General features: G+C 36.7%; 1 protein-coding gene across 4 annotated transcripts; it reads left to right on the top strand.

Moving 5' to 3' along the window:
• The first annotated feature begins 281 nt into the window (after nt 1-281).
• On the top strand, nt 282-25,749 carry LOC132044278 (exocyst complex component SEC10b-like). 4 transcript variants are annotated; one of them, XM_059434759.1, is made up of 25 exons: nt 282-430; nt 3,545-3,640; nt 4,019-4,276; nt 4,371-4,445; nt 4,685-4,786; nt 5,897-5,947; nt 6,070-6,175; nt 7,376-7,495; nt 8,743-8,834; nt 9,135-9,300; nt 9,384-9,460; nt 9,809-9,907; nt 10,009-10,099; nt 16,836-16,921; nt 17,550-17,723; nt 18,794-18,847; nt 19,155-19,283; nt 19,398-19,490; nt 19,600-19,746; nt 19,936-20,033; nt 20,325-20,409; nt 21,386-21,444; nt 24,695-24,793; nt 24,880-24,963; nt 25,257-25,749. In XM_059434759.1, the coding sequence occupies exons 2-25, from the start codon at nt 3,545-3,547 to the stop codon at nt 25,333-25,335; spliced, it is 2,520 nt and encodes an 839-aa protein (XP_059290742.1). In that variant the 5' UTR covers nt 282-430; the 3' UTR covers nt 25,336-25,749. The 4 variants fall into 4 exon arrangements, with proteins under 4 accessions (XP_059290742.1, XP_059290743.1, XP_059290745.1 ...); XM_059434760.1 differs by having other exon boundaries at nt 297-434; nt 3,540-3,640; XM_059434762.1 differs by having other exon boundaries at nt 300-430; nt 3,540-3,640.
• Nucleotides 25,750-26,992: the final 1,243 nt, after the last annotated feature.

Here is a 26,992-nt window from a genome sequence, read left to right as displayed (position 1 = left end):
GGAGAAAACACTTTTAGTTAAGGCATTACTAAAATTTTACCTTGAAAAGTTAAAAAAATATATGTATATATGCTTCAAGGCAAAGTCTGCCGGAGGGGGCATAGCGAAATTTAAACTATGCTTTGCAATTTTTTTAAAAATTTTTGATCGAATGAGGTTCAAACCCTAAATTTAGCCACAAGAAAAATTTAAAAGATTTCAAATATGAAAAAGAAATTTAAAACGCCCCAAAAGAAGGCAGTTTCCTTGTTAAAGAGGCCAACCTGGCCCATCAAAATGACATCCTTCCATTGTCATGACTTTTCTGAAGTTGTGGGTCTACAATAAAATGGACAAAATATAAATACAAACAAATAAAGAAAAGTTCATTGTTACTTCCGTTGAGATCTTCTTTCAGCAATTCTCGAAGCATTATTATTCAGATAAAAAGGCGAGTTAGTTTCTCTACTCAATCTACTTATACTTCTTTCAATTCGGTTGCTATGCATATGATTATTAAAACTTGCATATTTTTTCAAATATTGGGTCTATGAAATCAAATAAAAGTAGCTCCCTTGCAGGTTTAACTTGACATTATTAGCGATCAGCTCCTTTTTTATTTTTTATTTTTATTATATTTCCTTTTTTACTGTTAAGTATTCTGTAATTGAAGGGTTTGAATCTGAAACTTTTAGTTTGTTTTGTCTGTTTTCACATCAGAGTCGTTAGCAAATGTATAATTTCAATTTAAGTGTATTCGTTTGACCGGGCACAAAGTTTTAGGAATAAAAAGATACTTTTGAATCTTGTGGTCCTAAATTAAAGATGTGTGTAATGTACTGAAATGTGCTTTGAATCTTGTGGTTTTAAATTTTCCATGTAGGACGTTTGAATTGTCAACTTACCAAATGTCGAAAGAGGGACTCTTTTAAGGACAGATCAAAAGGAAAGTAAGACACTAAATTGGGGCGGAACGTGTGTATCTTTAAAGATGTTCTCTTGATTTAATTTTTCAACTGAGTTTCATATATTTGTTCTAGACTGAGTGCCTGCTTGAAATAGGAGTAAATAAGCTGGTTCTCTAATTTTGTTCTAATATGAACATCTTGATGTTACGGGTTGCATATCCGTGTAACCTTGTATATGAATTTTCTCAATGGAAAGTATATGAATTTGCTCCATTGATGCAATTATTGGATACAATTAGATTGGAGGACAACAAGAAAGACTCATTAATCTAAGCAGCGAGCAATGATGGCATTTTCAGTCAACATATGTTATAGCCTGGTTAAAAAAAGGGATTTATAATAAGTTCGACCATGGAAAGCAATATGGAAATCAAAAGCACCTGTTAGAGTAGCTTATTTTGGTTGGATTGCAACAAAGGAAGCTTGCTTAACTTAGGAGAACTTTTATTAAGAGAGTAAGTATTCTATGTAATATGTGCTACATGTGTGAAGATGAGGCACAAATAGTTGATCATTTAATTCATCGCAAAGTGGCAAGTTTTTGTTGAGAGCTCTTCCTAAACATATATGATGTCAGTGGGTGGCCTTCAGTGTAAAGTGTTTGTTGGAGACATGGCATGATGGCAACACCAAACAATGGCAAAAAGACAAAAGATAGCATGGAGAAAAATTCCTATGTTTCTGAACAGTATAGTTGGAAAGAAACATGATTTGCTTTGAAGGGAAAAGGCAGCATGAATCCAGGATTAAGAATAAATTCTTATTAAATTTGTATTGCTGGTGTAAAAGACATGTTATGGAAAATATGGAACAACATACGGATTTTCTACTGGAGATAGGAGTATTGTAGTTGCTTTGTTGTGGTAATTGTCGATTTTTGTGATTTTGCACCATATTGGTTCCTTTTAGTAAAACTTATCTTATAAAAATAATATAAAGGGTATTGTTTCGAAGCCAAGAGCAACTAAAAGAACCTTTCGAAGCTACACGAGAAAAGAGTCTCCTTGCCGCAAAGCCAATAGCAACAAAATAAACATTTAGGTATACTTTACCTTATAAAAATACTAAAAAAAAAAAAAATTTAGATGTGCCATTTTAATTAGTTTGATGGATAGATACAAGCTCATTCCGATCAGACCATCTCTGACAAAAGCCTGATGGATCTTGCAACTTTATAGGAAGTATCAATTACATGGTCATATGCCATTTCAACTTTCCATCTCCCTTTTTAATTTTTGTGATAGTACTAAGTGTCACTGACATTTAATGCTGTGATTTTGGTTTGGTCCCAGCACGTGAATTTGGTTGACCTAGAAGTATGATTCTGGCAGTTGTGGGCATACTATCCCATTTGCGACAAGTGCTGCATCAAGTCTTTTTTTGTAAATCATCTTGGAATTTCTATGAACCTATTTAGAAATAGGCCTATAGATGGTTAGATGCTTTTCTAGAAGGCATGTAGCATAGATATAGGTAATATCAGGATGAGTGCTATAAGGTAGAACAAAATGCTATAAAGTAGAACAGAAACCATTGGTTGTTTTAAATGAAAAGTCAGAATTTAGATGAAAGTGATGTAAGAACAAATATATGTCCCTGCTCAGTAAAGAGTTATCCCTGTACATTTCTAGCTAGAGAGAAATCGAGTTTCCTTCAGCTATTAGTTTGAATCTGTAGGGTTCCAAGAAAAGGTGTATTTTCTTGCTTGGTTGAGAGTTAGAGTTGTGATGCTCACGGCCGAAAACTTGAGAAAGAGGAGGATTACATATTTTTGTTTGTGCTTTATGTGTAAACACTTGGAAGAGGATGTGGATCATCTTACTGCATTGTCAGGTAACACCACAGTTGTGGTGGGAGATCTTAAGATGATTCAGGATACAATGGACCATGCGGGGTACTATGAAGGATGCACTATTCAGTTGTCCCTTTAGAGGATGGAAAAGATGATGCCAGACATGGGATGTTGTTTCATTAGCACTCACGTAGACAATATGAAGGAAGAGAAATAAGGAGTTTTTGTAGAGAAAGAGCTTGATATTGTACATTTGAGGAATAACCTCATGTTTTTATTGTCCTTTTGGTGAAGCCATGAAGTTCCCATTTCTATAGAAGATTGGATATCTTTGATAGAGAGTCATATCTTCCTATATATTCTCTACTTTCTTGATATGCCTCTCGTATACAGGAGTTTTTTGCTATTATTAATGAAATTAGATTTTACTCGATTAAAAAAATGTCCCTTATAAGGTTAGTTTAGAACAGATCCAGTAGTTACTGGAAATGGCCAGTACACACACTTATATCTCATCTAAATTTTGAATTTTGTATGAAATTGCTGAGAGTCTTGTGGCTTTAGTTTTTTTCTTACATAACTTACAATTTTAAAACTCACTTTTTTGTTTTTGCTACCATTTTCTTCCTTAGTTGTCTGTCATATAGCTGTTGTCAATGAACCAATGAGGACTGATCACAGTTCTTGTGAAAATTTATGCTACTTTTTGACTTAGTTTCCCTGCTTGTAAAATGATTATAATTCGGTTATTTAGCAAAGATGATGGAGATAATTTCTGGTTCCACTTTCTTTTAACTTAGAATAGATGAGAGAGACTAGAGATGGGATGAAGGCTGACAGGTTTTCAAGATCCGCATCTGCTGACCCTGCTCCGCTTGTTCTTGACATAGATGATTTTAAGGTGATGCCTCTGATATCATTTAATGTGATGAAGATTATGCCAGCTTAAGCTTTAAGGGTCGTTTGGTACGCGGACTAAATTATCCTGGTATTATAATCCTGGGATTAATTTATCCCATCTGGAAGGTGGGATTAAAAAAAATTCCAACTTTGATGGGATAAGGTAGGATATCCCAGGATTAGTGTTGGACTTCATTTTATACTCTGTTTGGTACAAGGTATAAAATTATCTTAGGATAAATTTATACCTTGTACCAAACAGAGTATAAAAATAATACCAAACTTAATCCTAGGATATCCTACCTTATCCCGCACACCCAACGACCCCTAAAAATTTGGTAGATAACTGACAGCAATGTGCTTTACTTACTAAATGCAGGGGGCGTTCTCCTTTGATGGCTTGTTTGGTAACTTGGTGAATGAGATATTACCTTCTTATCAAGAAGAAGAATCAGACTCCGCGGAGGGGCATGGAAATGGTGTTGGAAGTGATGCCCTACCAAATGGGAACTTGCGAACACCACCAGATGCGGGAAAGTCAGCACAAGGACTGTCAAGGCCCCAATTCCCTGAAGTTGATGCTTTATTATCCTTATTTAAGAATTCTTGTAAACAACTGGTTGATCTCAGAAAACAGGTATAGTAAAGAAGGAAAACAGGTATATGTGTATTCAGTGAGGTAATACTGTTTCTGAAGACTTCTATTCTGATGCCCTCATATTTGATCAAAGATTGATGGGAACCTTAGTGATCTTAAAAAGGAAGTCGCTGTCCAAGATTCAGAGCACCGGAAGACACTTTCTGAGGTTAGTGTATTGAATTCAGTATTGTGGTCATTATAAGATGAAGCTATAGTTCAGTTAAGGGAAATATTTTTCTGGAAAATTGCTTTGGGACAAAATGAGATTGATCCACTTATTTCGTTTGTTGTCTCTTTCTTTGCTTTATACTTTGAGAGATTTCCAATATCCTTCATGCTACTTGAGCTGCTTTTTACCTAGATAAAGACCTCAAGCTTAACTTTGTTGAACATTGCAATGTGCAGCTGGAAAAAGGTGTGGACGGCTTGTTTGATAGCTTTGCACGGTTGGATTTGCGTATATCCAGTGTGGGTCAAACGGCTGCCAAAATAGGAGACCATCTACAGGTGTAGCTGCGTAATACCTTAGTTGTTTTTGGAAGTCTTGTAAACACTTGTTTTGATACTTAAGGTTAATTTTGTGTGATGTTTATAGGGTGTAAATTGGTTAAATGATAGTGTTTCTTTATGGTCAAGTGCAACTTGGTTTTTCATTCAGAAAAATATGCGTCCCCTTTTTTTTTTTTTTTGGAAAATGGTAATTGGTATTCTTCAGCATTATGGAGATGCTGGGGACCTTTAAAAGAAAAACAAAGAGAGAAATACTTACAGAGATCCTAATAATTCTACCAACTGTTTTGTTTCCTCTATATCTTTTTCTTTACACAAAAATAAAGATACAATACAATTCCACTTAACCTTCTGAATGGAATTGGACCTATCTTCAAAATTTCTACTATTCCTTTCTTTCCACACTGTCCACCATATGCAGTGTGGGATTATCTTCCACCATGCCTTCCGACTCTTACTTCCCCCTCTTCTAATCCAACAACTTAGCAGATCTGCAGTATGTTCAGGCATGGTCCACTTTGTTTCTGTGAGACTAAGAAAGATGGCCCAAATTTGTGTTGTGAAGCTGCAATGCAAAAATAAATGGTTGTTGGTCTCTTCTGTTTTCCCACATAATGAACACCAAGATACTACAGTCATTCTTTTTTTCTTCAAAACTTCATGTGTCAAGCAAGCCCTCCTAGCAACCAACCATGTAAAGCATTTTACTTTGGTTGGTGCTAAGTTTCTCCAAACCTTTCTCCACAAGCTTTTGCGCTTGTTGTTTTGCTGGTTGCTTTCCATTTTGTAAGCCCTGCTAACAGTGAAAGCCCCATCTTCACTATGTTTCCATTTCAATGAGTCAGGTGCATTGTTGGTGCCAAGAAACATCCCTATTTCTTCTAGCAATTTGGCCACTCTTATGCCAGGAAATATGCGTCCACTTTTACGTTGATTTTCTTCTACTAATAATAAAATGCCTACTTTTATGAATAGAAAGAAAGAGAATCTTTTTCTTAACTCCATAATTTCCTTCATGTTGATCTCTTTTCCAAGCTGTTTGAGACTATGTTATCACCGAATGCTGTTACTATGTTCAGAATACACTGAATCTCTTCTTGTGTTCAGAGTGCAGATGCTCAGAGAGAAGTTGCTAGTCAGACGATAGAACTCATAAAGGTAAACTTTTCATGACTAACTTCTCGGTTATCAAAAAAACTTTTGACCAACTTACTGCATGCTGTAAAGCAGTTTCTATCCTCATCTGAGAACTGACAGTATTAGTTGCTTTCATTTGATAGTACTTGATGGAGTTCAATGGCAGTCCAGGAGACCTGATGGAACTTTCTCCTTTATTTTCTGATGATAGTCGTGTCGCTGAAGCTGCTTCGATTGCTCAAAAATTAAGTAAGATCCATATGCTTCCTCGATATTCTCATGTTGTAAACATCACTTGCTTCACCTAAATTTCGTTTTTCATGATTGTTTGAGCTGTCAAGTGTCTTCACTCCTTATGTTTATGACCTAGTAGCCAATGTTTAAAGTAAGGAAATTAGCTGCTTCTTCGATTTAAGCCTTTATGTCAGCGTGTCATTTGGCTTTTATTTGTAATTTTAATTTACAGTTTATACAGTAGGCTTTAGATTTGGAGTTTTATAGCCGTGTCCTGGATGCAATCTCTCTATTCTCTATCTTGGCTTCATCCTCTTTGTTTCGTGTTCAGTTCCCTTTTTTCTTTAATTCCTTTTTTTTCCAGCAATGCCTAGAGTAGCCTGGACCTGAGTCCTCTCTTTCCTGTGTAGACCTTGGATTTAGATATTGTTTTTCCTTGACTAAGCAAAGCTAACACACTGTTTCTCCTGAGGTTTTCATGTCATAAGATCTGTATCTCTGTAATTTAATCTCATAATCATGGAGGAGAACATCAAACCATTTTGGCCGCGGCCATAAAATGTGTAATGGCTCGCATTCTATAGCTGTTTCCATTACCGAGGGATATATCATACGTATGATAAATGACATAGTAGAATAGCTGACGCGAATATCCTGCTGCTTGTTTTCCTTTTTAATCGGAAACAGCCTCTCTACCTCCACAAGATAGGGGTAAGGTCTGTGTACATACTACCCTCCTCAGACCCACTTGTGGGATTACACTGGGTATGTTGTTGTTTTGCCTTTTTAAGTTCTTTTTTGAGGGCTGGGAGGGGCATCTGAGAATGCTATGATGTAGGAGTTGGATTTTGCAGGTCCAGGTCAGTGACCAAATTGTGTTAATCGCTGAACATTTTCATTAGTGCTCGTATTACTTTAGACCTAGGTTTTTAATATCTTAATTATACTGATGCATGCACTTTACATAATGTTCTTTTCTATTTGAGGTTTATCTTATCCTTCACTTACGTGATATTCCTCTTTAGATAAAAGAAATGGACTTGATACTGATTTCTTTCTTGGTATAAAAGACTCTGACAATAGAGTCGTTGCTAGCTGCAGTTACATTCAATAATATTCTTCTTTTACAGGGATCTTCATGTTAGGACTTCTTTTCTTCATTTCCCTGGATTTTTATGAAGAGTTACATGTCTTTCCACATACATACTTTTTTAGGATCATTTGCTGAGGAAGATATTGGAAGGCAAACCATGACTGTCTCATCAGCTGTCGGTAATGCAACTGCGAGTAGAGGACTGGAAGTTGCTGTTGCCAACCTCCAAGAATACTGCAATGGTACATAATGAGCAACTTATTTCTCCATCTACCACTTCTACTTTTTGTATTTTGTTAGAGCTGTAAGAGAGACGTTTAAGGAACTCAAATCCTTCAATTGCTGTTCTCCTTAATAAATGCAGGAAGCATTTTGGTAAAGAAACAGGGTATCTGATTTAACTCCATACTGTTGAATAAGTAGAAAAAGGAAGTAAATCTATCACTAGAAACATCAGATATGAAGCTTCAAAACGTATCAACAACTTTTTCAGTATTTCTTGAGACAAGCACTTACTGACTATATGGTGCAATACTTTTAACTGTCCCAAGTTTTTTTTTTTAATCACTGAGAAACCTGTCTGGGGCCAATCGAAATTCACAGCACCAGAATTTCTGGGATAATGGGCCCGCCCCTCTACCCTCTGCACCTAAATGCTGGACTTGGTTCGCTTGGGGCTTGGCGCATGGCCCCTGTGAGCTTAATTGGCAAATACTTTCCGAGTTACTCTAGTCTTTTTCTAAGAAAAGTGTTTTATAGTTTGTTTTGATGTTGGCAAGGGATGTTTGGTGCGGCAACTTGTGAAAGCTCCAGTTAGGTATGCCAATGCCACTAGCTCACTAACCTAATCTGAGTAGCTATACTCATACATAGTTCCAGTTTTAGTATCTTAGTTTGGCTGTGGTATACTCCCACGGGTAAATTACTAGAGATCATATCTCATGGTCCAATTTTATGTGATATCATTAAGGTCTTAAGAAGTCAATTCGAATAACATTTTTGCCGGTTGTTGCAAAAGGAAATTTAAAGTATTTGAATTCTTGAACCCCATGATTAGTTGTATAAAGCATTAGAATTTGTTGAAGAGTGAAATATATTAGAACCTCCCAAAACCTGAAATTTATATCATAACTAGGGATGGAGGGTGTATCTTGAAGAGAGGGAGAAGTTGTTGAGCCGCAAGTTCGAATTTTATGAGGATAAGGTAGGGATAGCCTAGTGGAAAGGATTCTCCACCTCCAACTTTGAGGGGTTGGGGTTCGAGTCATGAAGGAAAAGAAGTAGGAAAGCTAGAGGGGGTTTGTGAGGGAAGGAGTCAGGTTTACCATGTGTAAAAAGAAATAAAAAGAACGAAAGAATTTCATGAGGTAGCTGTGGCCCGCGTGTAACTTCTAAATAACTTTCTTCCTTGCCTTCTTACCTACAATTAATAGAGTTTGCTTTCTTGTTGGAAGACATATTAAGTTTTCTTCTTATTTGGGGACTGTAGAGTTGGAGAACAGATTACTGTCTCGATTTGATGCGGCTTCACAGAAACGCGAGCTGTCTACAATGCGGGAATGTGCTAAAATTTTGTCACAGGTAAACCAAGTAAATTATGTAGAACTATAGTTTTGTTCCTCAGGTCAAATCTCCATATGTAAAGTTCTATGAAAAAGCGGGATAAGGTGCAGCTGATTATGATCTAGAAAAAATAAAGTGAACGAAAAACTTGGAGCTTTTTGAGAGTGGTTATTAAATTTTTCATTCTTGATCCTGTTCATTGCTTCCCTTTTGAATGCCATCTGAATTTCCACTGTGTACTTAGAATTCAGTATCAGATTCTAGATTATATACGTTCAGAAATTTTTCTGCTTTTGACGTATTAATTGTGGAAATCAGTTTAACAGGGGTACCAGTGCTATGCAACACTATGTGGGATTGTGTCCAATGTTCGATGTGGAGGTCATGAATGCAGATGCTGAATTGGTTCTTGGAGATCAGGGTGCACAACCCAGCCCTAGCAATGTTGCGCGTGGTCTTTCTTCAATTTTTAAAGAGATTACAGGTTATCAATACTGAAATTGATCTGAATTGAAAAGTGGTTCTCTTTTTAATGCATGCCTCTTGACACCTTGGATTTAATTTCAGAGACTGTGCGGAAAGAAGCAGCCACAATAGCAGCCGTTTTTCCTTCCCCAAATGATGTAATGTCAATACTGGTTCAGGTATTGTTGGATTACTACTGACATTGTGCTTGAGGTATTTTAGTTCTTGAATTATCTTCTTCTGGTGTGATGGTGCATGGCAGTAAAAAAACAAGCTAGCTCAGAATATGGGCAGAGTAATTTTGCTAAGTTTTGTCTTGTTATATGACTAACATACCACTTTCTGATGAATATTCACTGATGTTTCTGAACATTGATGCCTATTAATGTTTTGAGCTTCCTCCAATTCATCTGCTATTCTCTATTGATTCTGGTGTTGCCGTTCAAGTAAAATGTTTGCCGAATGCGTCATTGCAAGAACTGTATTGTGAATTGTGACATAGTGACTAATCCGTGATGGTTGTTCAGCGTGTTTTGGAGGATCGTGTTCCAAAGCTTCTCGAGAAACTCTTACTGAAACCGTCTCTTGTTAGTCCACCTCCCATGGAAGAAGGAGGTCTTATACTAGTGAGTAACATGACAAGGAATTTTCTTCTATTGGTACTAGCCATGAATGGAAAAACTGAGCCACTAATTGATCCTTTCGGTGTTCACTTTTGTGCATTCAGTATCTCAGATTGCTAGCCGTGGCATATGAAAAGACACAGGAGCTTGCTAGAGACTTACGCGGTGTTGGGTGTGGCGACTTGGATGTTGAAGGTAGAAATGATTTCCATCATCTCGTCATTGCAAATATCTGTTTAAACTTCTGATTGTATAAATGTTATGGAACCTCCTAGTGTAGAATACAAATATCTGCATATAACTGCTTTTCATTTGGACAAAAATTGCTCCAAAATAATATTTTCAGGATGCATTTTTATGGAGACATGTACATGCCCCAACAAATATTATAAGTGTCTTGACTCTGAAATCGCTTTATTAACTAAGATCTACAACAACAACAAACCTAGTGTGATCCCACAAGTGGGGTCTGGGGAGGGTGGGTTGTCCGCAGACCTTACCCCTACCTTTGCGGGGTCGAGATGCTATTTACGATAGACTCTTGGCTCAAGAAAAAGCGTTCTCAAAAACAGGTTTTTGAATATACAAGAGTTAGAACTATGATGAAAAAAAACTATGATGAAAATATTGAAGAAAGGAAAAGTAATAAAGGGACTAATGTAAAAGAAACAACAGTAGTAATAAAATTGAAGAGCAGATAATGCTAGAATGATAATAATAATGCAGAAATTAGGGCTGTAATGAATCTATAAAGCGCTACACAAGCAGGTATTGCTAATGGATGTGAAAAATAAGATTTAGCTCAATTCCATCTTTCATTTTTCTTGTAAAGAGGGATTGAAAAAATACTGAAGATTGCAGAGAAACAGTTTAAAGATGGCAGAAGAATAAGCAGCTAATCAGTTTGATCTACTAGGCTGTGAAGAAAGATGACACAGAAGTCCTTTCTTTTGATGTTTCCTTCTGGCATAAAGGTGATCAATTAATTGAACGGGAGGTAGAAGCAAAAGAAAGAAGACTATGTGCAACTATTGAATGGGGGAAAAAAGAAGGTAGACAATCAAAAAAATAAAAGAGGGTAGAACAGGGTTAGTGAAACTTGGTAGTTTACAGATTGTCGAAGGAACTACCACCCAAAGTTATAAATCAGGTTGATGACAGAAACAGAAGTCTGGGACAATCCCACTTTCGTTCTTTCTATATTTTCTCCTTTCTTTCCAAATGTAATCTGTTAACTAGCTATTGATAGTAGGAAAAAAAAAAAAAGATAAGAGAGAAGATATATTGATGAATTGATGTTTACCCTAACCTTTATCCAAAAAAAAAAAATAAAAAAAAATTGATGAATTGATGTTTTGGTAAATAAACAAAACACCTTTTATAGGTGTCAACCATGCTAATACACAGATGATATTCGACTAATGCAGGAGTATCGTAAGAACTTGACACTTCTGTTATTCTAATTCTAACATCCTAACATTTCCCTTTAAACTCAAAGTGGAAAAACCAAGTTTGCTTATTATGAAAATATAAAGTACATAATCAACAATACATCTACCCAAGACCTTTCTGGGAAGTTGCTGGAGAAGTCATGATTATTGTATACTTTGTGGATAAGGTTTAGTTGTCGGAATCTATTTGCTTGGACTCTTCAAAATACTTGCCGCACCCGTGTCCACACGACATGGGTGTGGGTAGGGGATCCTCACCGGATTTGGTCAACTTACTTTTGGTGCTTTGACTGCATCAACGACCGAGAAGTATAGATTGATTGGGTATCGGTTTGATTTTTGGGTTTGTGTCACATAAAAATATATATAGTTATGTAAAGTACGAGAATGTTTTGTTATTTCACCAAGATATTTTATGAATAAAATATTAGGTGTTTCGTAAAGAATTAAATTTCGTTCATTCTAGTTCAATAGCTTTAATTAATTGAGATGTATACTTTATTTAGTATGTCGTAATATGCATTTATTGGCCGTATCCCAGCAGCCACATCCGCACTCGAATCCATACCTCCCTGAATCCTAAAGTTTATGTGATGAAGAATCCGACCTTTAGATCTGCACCCGTATCAGATACCCACACCCGAGTCCGTGCAACTTAGGTAGGAATCTTGTTAAAAGTTTATGACATAATTATGGTTTGGAAAGAGGCGGGTCCCTGGCAGAACACTTATCAGAAAGAGACGTGGTATTACCAAAATGATCATCGAAGAAAATGCATATACTTCCAGAAGGGTCGGGGAAAAAGAGCATGGTAGGCCGAAATGTTCACCGAAATTAAGAGTGGTGCCACTAGTGTGGTAGCAGTACCAAAATTAAAAGAGCAAATTCTTCAAAAGCGAAAAGGGCAAAAAAGGGTCAAAGCGTATTGGAGCTTTAAGCGCAATCAAGCCATAAGCTAACTTAGAAAAAATGCAAATGAAGAAAAAATAGAAATAGAAATGTAACTATAAACACAAAAATTAGTTATTTGGACAAAGAATGGAAAAACTATAGTTAAACTGTATATATATGATGTTGTGCCCTTAAATACAGACCGCTGTCGGTGAAGGTGCACATACCTTAGCACCTTGACGCCTATACTAAAGCGCCAATTAAGCAAGGCAAAGCATACAATTTGGGCTTCACCTGGCTTCAGGGCTTAAGCGCGCTTTAGGCTAGCCTTTAACAACAACGTAAAATAGTAGGAAAATTTTAGTCAGCTGACTTGCTCGGTAGACTGAAGATACTTGGATCTCTACCTAGATCATAGAGGATTGATATCATATTAGGAAATAAGAGAAGAAGATATATAAATGATTTGATGATTGGATAAATAAAAGGTGAACCTCTTTCGCCTTTATTGGGGTCAACCATGATATGCTTATTTCCAATGTTGGAGAATATCTTACTTTAGAACTAGTCATTTCTAGTATTCTAAATTAAGCTTTGATATTCTTACTTTGAATGCTAATTATTCTATTTGCTGACTTAGTTATCTTAAATTAAAATAGAACTAACTACTACGGAGAATATCTGGATGTAAATATCAAATCTAGAACCCAACCTTTCTTGTTATCCTATCATTCCATAAAGGCACATAAAGATTTGATTGGTAAATCAATCATAATTGCACTGCAACACTTTTTGCTCTAAATTGCTAAGTCAAATGGCAAGGTTGTTCTCATTACTGGATAGCAGAGTATTGACAGAAGAAGAATCAATCAGGAAGGCAGCAATAGTTATGGAGTATGAGGAACTTCTCAAAAATGAGGAAATTGCATGGAGACAAAGATCCAGGACCCTATGGTTGAAAGAAGAGGACAACAATACAAAGTTCTTTCACAATTCAGCCAATGCTCATAAGAGAAACAATTTTATTGACCATCTGGAAGTGCAAGGGGAAACCATTGTGGAGCCTGAAAGAGTTAAGGAGGAGATCATATTATATTACAAGAAGCTTTACACTGAGACAGAGAACTGGAGGCCTGCTGGGAATCTGATTAACTGTCCCTCAATAACAGCATTAGAAAAGAACAATTTACAAGCCAGATTTGAGGAACAAGAAGTGTATAATTGCTTGAAAAAGTGTGCTGCTGATAAAGCTCCTAGCCCTGATGGATACACCATGGGATTCTTTATCAAATGTTGGGAAATCCTGAAACAAGACATCATGGAGGCTTTTCACAATTTTCATGACCAAGACATGTTGAGAAGAGCTTCAATGCTACTTATATTGCATTAATTCCCAAGAAGACAGGGGCAAAGGAACTGAAAGATTTCAGACCTATAAGCTTGATATGTAGTTTCTATAAGCTTTTGTCTAAGGTATTCACTGAGAGGTTAAAAGGGGTGGTGGATAAGCTTATAGATTCTCAACAGATGGCTTTCATCAGAGGAAGACAAATCATGGATGCTGTATTGATTGCTAATGAAGCAGTAGATTCAAGAATATCACAATAAGCCTGGCATTTTGTGTAAGTTGGATATTGAGAAAGCATATGATCATGTTAACTGGGAGTTTCTACTTAGAATCCTCAGGCAAATGGGTTTTGGGGAAAAATGGATCAGATAGACCAGGTTCTGTATATCTACTGTGAAATTCTCTGTCCTAATTAATGGAGCCCCTGAAGGCTTCTTTGATGCTCAAAGAGGAATTAGGCAAGGGGATCCCCTATCCCCGTTTCTATTCATTTTAGCTATGGAGGGTTTAAACAACATGATCAAGACAGCAAAAGTAAATGGATGGATCACAGGTTTTGAGGTTTCCACAAACAATGAGAGGAGTTTGGAGGTGACTCATCTCCAATATGCGGATGACACTCTGATTTTTTGTGATGCAAATGAGGAACAACTAAAATATTTGAGAGTAATTCTGGTACTTTTTGAAGGCATCTCAGGACTTCTCATCAACTGGGGGAAAAGCCATATATATCCCATCAATTCAGTCCCTAATATAGAGCTTCTGGCCACAATCTTGGGAGGTGAAGTATGTTCTTTACCCACTATCTATCTTGGGATGCCATTGGGTGCTAAATCAAGGTCAAAGAACATTTGGGATGCAGTTTTGGAAAAGTGTGAGAAGAAGTTGTCTAGATGGAAAGCACAATATTTGTCTTTGGGAGGCAGGCTCACTCTGATCGATGCAGTTCTTGATGCCCTTCCAACATATATGTTATCCTTATTTCCTATCCCCTTAAGTGTAGTCCAAAGACCGGACAAGCTCAGATGGCAAGGAAACAAGGAAAAGAAAAGTTATCATTTGGTTAAGTAGAAAGTTCTGATCAGTAGTAAAAAAATAAGGTGGTCTTGGTATCAAAAATTTGAAGAATCAAAGTAAGGCTTTAAAATTGAAGTGGCTGTGGAGGTATGCTCAAGACTCACAATCTTTATGGGGAAAAGTGATCAAATTGAAGTATGGGGAGTTGGATTTTTGGGCTACTAAGGAGGTAAATAAACCATATGGTGTAACTGTCTGGAGATCGATCAGAGCATGGTGGCCTTTTTTAAAGAGCCACTCTGTTATCAGAGTATATAATGGCAACAAAACAATTTTCTGGAAGGATATGTGGTTGGGAAACAGAAGTTTGGAGGAGTTATTCCCTGATATGTTTGCTCTGGCACAACATCAGAACAAAACAGTGGCTGAAATGTGGTCACCTCAAGGCTGGGAGTTGATCTTACGAAGAATGATGAATGACTGGGAAATACCTGGACTAGTTGAGCTTTATAAACATTTAGAGTCTTTCCAAGGGCTGAAGGATGGGGTGGACTATTTGTGGTGGACTGGGCATAACAAGGGGCACTACAAAGTGAGTCCAGGCTATAAGATCATGAACATGACTGAGCCACAAAACTCTAACTGGCCATGGAGACAAATCTGGAAAGTTAAGATACCTCTTAAGGTTGCATGCTTTACATGGTTGCTAGCCGAAGAAGCTGTTTTGACACATGAAAACTTGAGAAAGAGAAGGATTATATTAGTTTCAAATTGTTGCTTATGTGGGGAAGCAGCCGAGACAGTAGGGCATCTGTTTTTACATTGTAGAATTATTGATCAGCTATGGAAGATTTTTATCAATCTCAGAGGCATATCTTGGACAATGCCTAGCAAGATTGTTGACACTTTTTCTAGCTGGGAGGAGGCTGGGATTGGGGCCAGGAATAGAAGCTATTGGAGGATCATTCCAGCATGCATATGGTGGACAATCTGGAAAGAAATGATATGACCCTACTAGGCACACCTCGCTTGAAGGCTCACATTGAAGACCAAGGCATGGGACTCCAATCCATTCAAGCTAGGAGGATGACCAAAGGAGCATTGGAGACCCATGGAGAGGCACAAAAGCCCATAAGAAGGCCTATGAAGTATGGAAAGTAGCTTGGAGGGGAATGAAAGAAGAAGCTACAAGAAAGAAGGCCAACACTGAAAGTGGCTAGAGTCGCAAAGGGACAGAAATGCAAATATGGCTAGACGTGCAAAGAAGGGCCATGGATGCAAAAGGGTCACAATTGCAAGCTTGAGGATTGGATGATGGCTATATGTGCAAGAGGAGCCTTTTTCGGATTTCAAGCCAACATCCAACTAGCCAAACAAGGCCCTTGCCTCATTAATGGCATTCTTGTAATAACTAGCCTAGCTACTAGCCTAGCTCTTAAGTCTCTTAGTATAAATACTAGACTTAGGTTATTTTCATCTTTAGATTATGTTGAATGAAGAAAACTCTTATGAGAGATTGTAGTTGATAGTCTTAGATTAATATAGATTGTTTGGTTGGTTAACCAAGTGTTGCTTCCTAGTTGTGAAGTGAATTGCTTATTTCCATCGAATTCAATGTTGCTCATTTGAGTTGTTTGTTGATTCGAATTGCTTAGGTTCTAGGGTTTGTAAATCCGATTGGAAGGGTTAGGGTTTGATATACCCTTTCTTGTCCATAGATTTCTTGCTCTTGGGTCAAGTATCTATCCATCTATCCTCTTCCATTTCTACTCTTCTTCCACCCTTTATTTTGATTTTCTTGTTCTTTGGTTGTTCTAGAGTTTCCTAGGTAGAATCGTATCAAGAAAGGAACTCCAGATGTTTTGAGGATAGAAGTAGAACTCTACAGAAGATCAAGCAAGACTGTATGTTGCTATTTTGTTTTTGGTGTACAAGGAATCCCTCTGTAAATGCAAAATCAATCTTAGAAGTTCTTGACTCATGTTAGGATTTTACTTTCTTAGCTTCTTAGTTTTCTTTTTTCTTTTGTAAAGGGGTTTTCAGTACTACCTAAGTACTGGTCTATAATACAAAGTTGTTACCTGTTCAAAAAAAAAAAAAAATTAATACTGTTTAAATATAGTCTCAATAGAATCAGGTGCTGTTTCCTTTGTTTCTGTTATGCTTGATGGTGTCTTTGGTGTTTGTCCATTGCATTCTCATGTCGTTTTTCTTTTGGTTACAGGTTTAACAGAATCTCTGTTTCTACCCCACAAAGACATATACATTGAGTACGAGCAGGCCTCTCTTAGACAACTTTACAAAGCTAAGGTTGGTACGGTCTGTCTCTTAGTGGTCTATCATCTCAAATTTAGGACATATCTCCGTCTAATTGTCTCTTTCCTTTTTGCTTTTTTTTCATCCTCTAACTCGTAGAAGAAAAATTTAACAAGACACTTGTACACCAGAGGTAAATTACTCCTGATATAACATGTCTGTTAGGGGTAAGGTTTGCGTACAGCCCACCCTCCCCAGACCCTACTTGTGGGATCACACTGAGTATGTTGTTTCTTTCCAGTATTTTATTGGTTATGAGGATATATTAAAATAAACTGGAGATTGAAGTGCTATAAAGAGAAAGGGAAAAGATTTATGGACTGGCAATTTGCTGTGTTAGCTGGTTGTGGGAAGCTTGGAATTATTTCCTTGCAGAGCCCAAATAAGCTGCTGTCGGATGACTTTGGGTGGATTCTAACCTAATCTATTTGTATAAAGTACTGTACATAGCCGACTCACTTACGTTCTTCTGAAAACCATTAAGCAATCTTGAACTTCTGGAGGTACAATGCTAGCAGAAAAAGATCATTATTAGTGTCATGAACTTGCAACAAGCTGCTGAACTCGGTGTTTTTGAAGCTTTCAACCAATAACTTATCATTATGTTGAACACACTTTGCAGATGGAAGAGCTTCGCGCTGAAGTCCAGCAATCCTCTGAGCCATCTGGGACAATTGGCCGCTCAAAAGGCGCTTCAATGGCATCCTCTCACCAGCAAATTTCTGTTACTGTGGTGACAGAGTTTGTCCGTTGGAATGAAGAAGCAGTATCTAGATGCACTTTGTTCTCATCACAGGTATATGTGACATATGTTTCAGGGTGTTGCAGGGAGCTACAACTTACTCTTTCTTGGGATGCATATACCTCTTGAGGGTGTTGGGCGCAGCTTCTTGATTTAATTAGCTTAGGTGGAAGATCCAAGAAAATATATATTGCACTGAGCATGAATGCTTAAGCGAATGCTACAGAATTCACATGTGGCTTTTTCTGTTTGACTGATTGTCTAATGAATCTTGACAGTGATTTTGGAGGGGGGGGGGGGGGGGGGGTTCAGAGAGTGGTGGTTGTTTCATTTTATAGAGAGAGAGAGAGATAGAGGGGCTTTTCTTCCTCACCCATGTTGCTTTTTAGAGAAAATTGCTGTAGAAGTGGGAAAAGATACCTGATACTTGGATAAAATGTAATTTTATTTGTTTTGTTCTTTGTAGAAAAACTGAATCACGGACAGAATTTAGTTGTTTCTATTTTGTTTTGAGCTCTTATTTGTTGCGAGGATTTCAGTATGGCTTATCTGTGTATTTGGTTAGAATCATATTTGTTCTATATTTCGCCAGACTGTGATGTTGAAAGGATTTTCCTGCTAGCTTTATCTGTATTACTGTTAACTTTGTTGATTTTTATGTGCACATAGCTCTGCGTTTTGTTAGAATGAAGTCAATTAATTAGCGAACAGTTCTAAAGAAGACTAGTATGCTTTATCTGTACATGGTCAACGGCACTTCTTCTGTGCTGTTTTTCTTTTCTTTTTCCAATACAGATTTTACCTTCTCAAAAAAGAAAAAGACTAATACGTTTCATATTTATTGTTTGTCCCTTTTGTCGTCAGCCTATTCAAACAGTTTATGCGACATCAAAAATTAGAAAGTTTCTGCGCATTTTTAATGTCCTTTTGAAGCTGTCATGTTCTCAATATGCAACAGGCAATGTGAAGACGATGTTTTTTATGAGGAATAAATAATCAAGTGTTATGCTGTCTGTTTCCTGTAGACTGGCGTGATCCTTGTCCTCAGACTTTGATATTGATCTAAATTGGTTCATTTCAGAGCTACAGAATTGAACTAATTACTTGTAAATTTGTTTGTACAGCCTGCTGCAATTGCTGCTAATGTAAGAGCTGTTTTTACATGCCTTCTGGACCAAGTAAGTTCATTATCTTTCTAGTTCAAAATTTGTTTCTGCTGGAAGTATTTACATTACCTTCATCTGGCATTTGGAGTATGTAATTAAATATGACTTTTTCGGGAAGTTGAGTGTAATTTCATTGTACATAGATATCCTTTTATTTCTTCCGCTTCTCGGAGATTGGAATTTATGCATGGATCATTCTCTATAGAACTACCTTGCATTGGTAATGTAACATATTCAATGAGGGAGGAAAGTTTTGCCATTGTTCTCTGTCATTTTTATTTTTACGTGGTAGTTACCTGCCTTATTCCATCTTTTGCAGGTGAGTATATACATAACTGAAGGTCTTGAAAGAGCCAGAGACAGTCTCACTGAGGCTGCTGCTTTAAGGGAAAGATTTGTGCTTGGCACTAGTGTTAGTCGAAGGGTTGCTGCTGCAGCCGCTTCCGCGGTAATTACTTTGGCATTCATGTCTACTACGGTTTGGGGTTTACGTAAATTTTCGTTGTAGATGATTATACATTCACAGATTAGCTGATTTAAGCATATCATTTTTGGTAATTAGGCAGAAGCAGCAGCTGCTGCTGGTGAAAGCAGTTTCAGATCTTTCATGGTTTCTGTGCAACGCTGTGGGAGCAGTGTGGCTATTGTGCAGCAAGTATGTTGGTTTGATGCTAGTGGACTAGTGTAAATCTTTGTTTTTGATTAGAGATATAACACAATCTTGTGTTGTACTTTTTGTGTTCACATGAACTCCTTTTCTTCAGTATTTTGCAAACTCTATATCTCGGCTTTTACTACCTGTGGATGGTGCGCATGCTGCTTCCTGTGAAGAAATGGCTACAGCTATGTCAAGTGCAGAGGGTGCTGCTTATAAGGGGCTTCAGCAATGCATTGAAACTGTTATGGCAGAGGTCTGATTTGTGACATTTAATCTTGTTGTAGGGTTGTGCTAGGCTTTATATGTGGGACTTGACCTCATTAGTACAATCACAATGGTCACGTCTACCAATCTTTTTGAAATTTCCCCGATTCTATTCTGTTTCCTTTCAGATCAAAGTTTAAGTTTGATATCAGGTTATACTTTCTTTGACTGTTCTCAGGTGGAACGCGTACTGTCAACTGAACAAAAAGCCACAGATTATCGATCACCTGATGACGGAATTGCCCCTGACCATCGGCCAACGCAAGCTTGTTCAAAGTCTGAACTAATTCAAGCTTTACTTATGCCATTAGAATAGAAAAGTTATAGTAATAAGATGATCTCTGAAAGGATATTAAGCTGCCTATTATTTTATTGGCTTTCAAAAAATCAAAACACGCCATTCTCAATACATCAAGAATGTGTTAAAGTACTAAATTTCTGATGCTTAGTATTGGCCTTTCATATATTTTCTTGTCTCTCTTTCTCGTAACACATCTTAAGACTTCTGAAATTTTTGTTATTTCTGAAGGATATTTCCTGTATTCTTATGGCTTCTCCCTTTGCCAGAGTTGTCGCTTACCTTTCAAGGGTGCTTGAATCGGCATTCACAGCACTGGAAGGGCTTAACAAGCAAGCCTTCCTGACTGAATTGGTATATTCCTGTTCTAGTTTCTGCATATATTCCTGTTCTAGTTTCTGCATACTCTTATATCCTAGTCTGACCCCATAATGCTGGCAATGTCCTCTGTGTTAAGTTATTTTCCTGATATATTGGCCCATCTTATTCTGCAAGTTACGCTAGGTGATCTTTGGCCCTACTGCTTAATTTTTTAAATTTTGGGTTTTATTCTTTTTTTGTTGGTCTTATTTACATGGACCACGGTGGGCGAAGGTGTTAAAAGAGGGCAGGTAGACCTAAAATAAGATGGAAGGGAGTTGTCTTGGAGGACCTACAATCTGTGGATCCTCGCAAACTTAGCGAAATATGGGTTCAATGGAAGAAAAAGATCTATTTAGGCGATACCTGTTAATTGATTGAGAATATGTTTTAGACATGTTAACACCTTTACTTTAGGTCCTATGCTCTCTAGGAGTGGTTTAGCCTTTAAGATATTTATACGTTTAAGAAATATAAACAAATTCTATAACTTTTTATTTGTATTTGGAAAATATTGGCATGAGATGAGTTTAAATGAGGTAACATGGTAAGTGAAGGTTCATATAGCCGACCCAACTTGTTTCTGACTGAGCCAACTTGTTTGTAATAGTTGTTGTTATTGTTATTCATGTTATTTACCTGAATCTATTAAGATGGCGTTAAACATGCCATAGCCCGTAACTCTAAATTCCTAACAAATGGAAGCTTCAAGTGGATTGAGCCGCTGAACATGCATTTTAAAACAGAAGGAGAGAGTTACTCTCTGCCACCATGGTATTGTTTTTGGACTATCGTGAACATGTTAATATTTAGGCCGTCTACAGCCGTTTTTCAGCTCTGTCCACAATGTGTTGTGTTGCATTCATCAATTCAGTTGATTACATTATCTGCAATTTTTTCAGTTTGTAGTTATTATTCTCAGAATCAAAACTTCTGGTAACACTATGGTGTATTTTTTTTCTTTTAATAGGGGAATCGTTTACACAAAGGCTTGCTTAATCATTGGCAAAAATTCACCTTCAATGCAAGGTACTTCCTTTATTTAATGCTGTTATTGCTGCTTGTTTAAGTTGTAAAACTGGAGTCTCGAAAGTTATAGTGAGTTGTAGGATCCATGATAGGAATAATTCCCTGCCTAGAGTTCTAATTCTGATACTGTCATTTGTATCTGCGAGTTTGGAAACCCATCGGCCAGCAAATATTTCTATTGCATAGAGCCAAAAGAGAAACTTCTGATGTTTGTGTCATTCCAACATTATAGAAAATAAAGAAAAGTAAAGTCTCTTTTTGATAGATTGTAAACCAGATGGGAATCTAGTTTCATGAAGTTCAATTACTGTGATACTTTTGCTAGTAAGATTAAGGACATGAGATTACCACCTCCTCCTTTTGTTTTCATTATGACATCAACTTGTCTACTGATGCTTCAAGGATCATTCTTGGGTTGAGAAAGCAAAACATTTTGAAAGGCACCCTCATTCATTAACAAGGACAGCAACAAACTTATACAACTACGTCTCAAATGCAATTTGGAGTCAGCTACATAAACCCTCACTGATCATGTTGCTCAAGTTAAGCTCATCTTAGTCCGATATTATACAAGATAAAAATATAATTAGAAATATAAAGTACTTATTCTATTTCTATATACATTTTACTGGCATATAAATCTCTGACATGATTAAAAGCATCCTTGATGACTTGCAAGCAATCAAGGTCGTCAACAAGTGAGATTCCATCTTTTTAAAATATATATATTAGCTACAACTAAATCCTAAGTTAAGTCGAATTCTAGATTATCCTTTCCTTCTTCATTTGGTACCATATACTATGTCGAAACCGTCACTATCTCTCTATACACATGACCATTTAGATCTCCCCCAGTAATAATCTATTGGTCACTTGGAATCTTTTGGATCGAGATGTTTATATCTTCTCAAACTTTAGTTTTTGCTTCCGCATCTAATCCTTTTTGTGGAGCATAGTTACTAATGACATTGATTGTCTCATCTTCTTGTACAAGTCCTAATGAGTTAATCACCCAACTCGCTTTAATAGGCGTCATATGAATTCAGTTTGTATCAAATGATTTTCCATAAAGGACATTACTTCATGCCATTTCGAGATTGAGTATTCTATTTTCATTTTGTACTGATTTCAAAACTTAATTCTCCTTGTTAATGTTAATATATCTTTTTACTAAATAATTATCTAAATTTTTACATCGTATTATTCTCTCTGTACCTAAGTGGACGACAAACGTGATATACCCATTCCACATATCTCCATGCTCCAACTTAAACTGTAGAGCTTAGAGGTATGCAATCCTCTTTTCAGAATTTAATATGTGTTTGGAGTTGTACTATTTCCGAAAACGAAATTTGCATTATCCTTAAGCGGATACTGAACTGGTTGATGAACTTTCCTCCTTTTCTTTTCCTAATTGCTGTTAATTTACTGAGAAATCCCCGAGGGCCAATGGCGTACGGTTCGGAATTCGATGGATGATGGGCCCCGCCCTCTACCCTCCCCTCCTAATTTATTATTTGGTGTGTGTGTGCGCACCTGCCTGCGCGGCTTCTGCAACTCTAGTGTTTTCCTGAGAGTGAATATTGACTGGGAGAAGGTACCTTCTTAAGGGTCTTATCACCACCAACAATTGGATTAATCAGCTATACTTCAACCATAAATTAGTTGAGTTGGTTACGTGAACCATGTTCACATTCTGCTCTGTTTAGGTGCTCTTTCTCACCCAGGTGCAATGCGACGGAAATCCCTGTTCATTTAACACTATGCCCAGGTAAGCGGATGTAGCACGCGCCTACGTGAATGCATCTGAACAAATTTAGTAATTAGAGATTTACATTGTTTGACTATTTTTGTCGACCGTCACCCCACCCACATCACTCCTCCTCTATCCGATTTTTGCACCAGCTACACTTAGTGACAGATTTTGCATTACAACCAGATATCAAACCAAATCTGACTGTCACCTTTACCACTTGAAATCTAATAAATTTGTAAACTGTTTTGACAATTCATTATGGCTTTCCACAACCCTATACTATGGGATGTGGAGATAAGTTTGCTAAGCCGTCCTGGAGAGATGTACTGTATTTTGAAGACAATTAGACTTCTCCATATTTTCACTGGGACTTCCCTAAAATGAAAGTAAAAAACTATCTACAGTTCATGCACCTGGGATGGATAAATAAAAGATCTTTATGTTGCAAGTCAGTTTTCTTATAGCCAAGTCTTATATTTTACATTCTATGTGTGTTGAGCAGATGCTTATATCTGGTCTCTTCTGTGGCATACATCTATCTTCTGAAATCCTTTGTCCAACTGTTTCGGTCACATATTCTGATAAAAACAGTTTCCGCCAGAATCTTTGAGGCGGCTAGTCTACTAGGCTCTACAATCTGAATGATGTTAAGTGGTTGAAACTCTGGATATATGACAAAAATTCTGAAGTCTGACTGGAGAAATGGGAAAATTGGAAGTAAATTATGTATGTCAAACTCAAATATCAAAATATCTGTTAGTCAAAGGCTTGTGCAGTTTCTTCACTAAGGAAAGTAAAGAAAAGAAAAAAGGGAGGTCTTGCATGCATGGGGTTTGATTAAGCATGAGTTTTATATCATTATTTGGTACCATTGAAACTATGTATATCAAGATTACAGGGAAACAAGTACTAGCTTCCAGGGCTTTGGTTCAGGGATGAAGGTAGTACAACGTGGAAGTATGATAGGCGTATATCACGAGTTCAAATCATTAGTAAACCAAGTCTGATGTTTAAGTGGAGAAGGGTAGAGGGTAGAATCATATAGCTACTGAGTTCCGAAGCTGAAAATAGCAGATTTCTCAGTCATTAAAAAGGAAGTACTAACTAGTGATTTTTTTTTTCTTGTATCAGAGCTACCTAGTGAAGTATTTGTTGCATATTCTCTTATTTTTCTTAAGTTGTAAGGTAGGCCCTAATCCAAGCGGATCCTTTACTCGGATTGATCCTTGTTTGCTGGGTGCTGTACATTTTTTTTTTTTTTTTTACAATGCTAAGTAAAGCCCCTGTACACTCAGTTATCTAAAATGACTATCACACACTCTTTAATGCGCAATTCTATAGAAACTCAATTTGCCTCATTGTTTTATGACTTGATCAGTCACTCCTGATGTTTCTTACCTGTTATTTGTCTCTTTCTGAAATAGGAATCATGGCAAGTAGACACGTGTTCGTGCTTACTTGTATATTACATAATTTTCCTCTTGTCTATTGTAGTGGAGGATTGCGTTTGAAGCGTGATATAACAGAGTATGGGGAGTTTGTTCGTAGTTTCAATGCCCCTTCTGTTGATGAGAAATTTGAACAGCTGGGCATGTAAGTTGGTAGTTTTATGAAAAATTGCATGCCTTCCACAAAATATGACATCATCCTAATTTCTTGGTTTATCATCTTTTTTCCAGCATGGCAAATGTGTTTATTGTTGCTCCTGAAAGTCTTTCCACACTCTTTGAGGGAAGCCCGAGCATTAGGAAAGATGCACAGAGGTAATTATTATGTTGAAGTACTCTTGTGTACTGTGAATAAACAGACTGTTTTCCTGTAGATTTTCTCATAAAATTAGATAGTTTTACCCCCATGTATATCATGTGTTTCAACCAAGGGAATTCTGTTATATCAGCAGTAAGATGCTAGAAAGATCTGATGATATCAATCTTAGTGGGTCCATTTATGAGTTCATTGTCAATCTGTTAAGGCTTTCAGAATTGTATAAGGACTTGATATTTTTGAATGCTTCTGTTCTTGGATGTGATGAATATTCTGTTGTCTGTGAACTCAGGTTCATTCAGCTTCGGGAGGATTACAAGAGTGCAAAACTTGCAGCGAGACTTAGCTCCTTATGGCCTAGCTCTAGTTAGAACCAAAGTCGATGAGCTTTTACAATAGTGGTGAGCTGGATAAAGCTATGCAGTTGTATTGTGAGGGCTTTTCCACCTCTCATACTTGTCGTCTTTTATCTGAGCTCGAAGATAGAGAAACATTGCTAGTTCAGAGTAATTCATCCTTGGAAGTTGTTCATATGCAGCCCCTTCTGTGGAATCATCATTTATTGTTTTCTTCACTTTCTGCTGGTGTATGTCTTGAAACTAGATATTTAACATGCGTAAACTTTTGCTAATTGTGACAAGTGTGTTTATATGTTAGGTGTGCAGTTGTTGTATTGTTAAAAGTAGGTGAGAGAAATGTACCAGTTTTACTGTTATAGATACTGTCCTTCCTACACTTCATACTTGAAGTTGCAGTAAAGGGATCTTCTTTACCATGTGCAGAAATTTACGGATATGCATGTTCCACACCGGAGTCTAGCCTATTAACTTGTGGTTAAATCTCTACTGATCTTCCTAAAGGAAGATAAAAATGTTAAAATGAATTTATGCAGAAAATTTTATGTCCTTGACAAGCAGTGGATAACAGAGCGCTGAATCTTTTCATAAATTAATGGGACTCACAGGTATTAAGAGCACCAAAGAAAAAAATGATTTACGGAGATATATGAAAATAAATTTATATTGACAGTAACAATACTACTCAAATTCAAATAACGGTCACAAAATCTTTACATGATATATGACCCCTATATATTAGAATCATACTAGTGTCTTTATTTTTTGTATATGAAAGTACTTTACTAGAAATGGAAGTGGGGTAGTAAAAACCAACAAATATTTGAGTAAGGTTGTTATAGAGGGGTAATTCTCCAACAAGTGTATTGTTATATCTTTGGATATTGATGTTATAAGCAAAAAGTTGTAATAGAAAGATAAAATATAACTTAAAAAGTCTACTCAAAATAAACTTGGTTGTTGTAGTGAAATGTTGTTATAGCAATTGACTTTTATAAAGAGGTGTGACTATATCATAAGACCAGCCAAAATTATGTGAAAAGATGTGAAAACTTTCCAAACTTGATTTTCATTAGACGCTCCTCGAATAAGAAAAATATTTTGAAATGTTGTTATAGCAAGTAACTTTTATAAAGAGGTTTGCTGTATTATAAGACCAGCCAAAATTATGCGAAAAAATGTTAAAACTTTCCAAACTTGATTTTGACTAGACGCTGCTTGAGTAAGAAAAATATTTAATCTGATTTTATAAAAACAATTTGAAGTAGCTAGATCTAAATTTCATTATAAACATACCGGAAATCCATTCAAAATATTCCTAATAGAGTCCAAAGATTGTTATAGGAACTTTAAACATATATAGAGAGCATTAGCACTTTTTTCAACATTGCAAAATATCTTGTTATATAAAAATAAGGAGGAGGAGGATATTCCTAATAGAGTCCTAAGATTGCTATAGAAACTTTAAACATATATAGAGAGCATTAGCACTTTTTTCAACATTGCAAAAATATCTAGTTATAGATATTTTATAAAATCTATAGGAGGAGGTCAAACCAAAATAATTATTTATACATGTGAACAAGCTGCGTGCACAAAAGAATGGGGGTTTGTTATGCTAATTGTCTTGTTTTTTAATGGTCATTTTCAGCCTTCTAGATGTAGTTGCATG

This window comes from Lycium ferocissimum, unplaced genomic scaffold (assembly GCF_029784015.1).
Source record: "Lycium ferocissimum isolate CSIRO_LF1 unplaced genomic scaffold, AGI_CSIRO_Lferr_CH_V1 ctg4105___fragment_5, whole genome shotgun sequence".
In the NCBI taxonomy this organism is placed as follows: Eukaryota; Viridiplantae; Streptophyta; class Magnoliopsida; order Solanales; family Solanaceae; genus Lycium; species Lycium ferocissimum.
The sequence above is the reverse complement of the archived record's forward strand: the minus strand, read 5'-3'. Positions and strand labels throughout refer to the sequence as shown.

Coding starts and splice junctions, on each gene's coding strand:
- LOC132044278 (XM_059434759.1), top strand. CDS start 3,545: ATGAGAGAGACTAGAGATGGGATGAAGGCTGACAGGTTTTCAAGATCC. Junction 17,724..18,793: donor GCACTTTGTTCTCATCACAG/GTATATGTGACA, acceptor TTGTTTGTACAG/CCTGCTGCAATTGCTGCTAA. Junction 20,034..20,324: donor CCAACGCAAGCTTGTTCAAA/GTCTGAACTAAT, acceptor TCCCTTTGCCAG/AGTTGTCGCTTACCTTTCAA.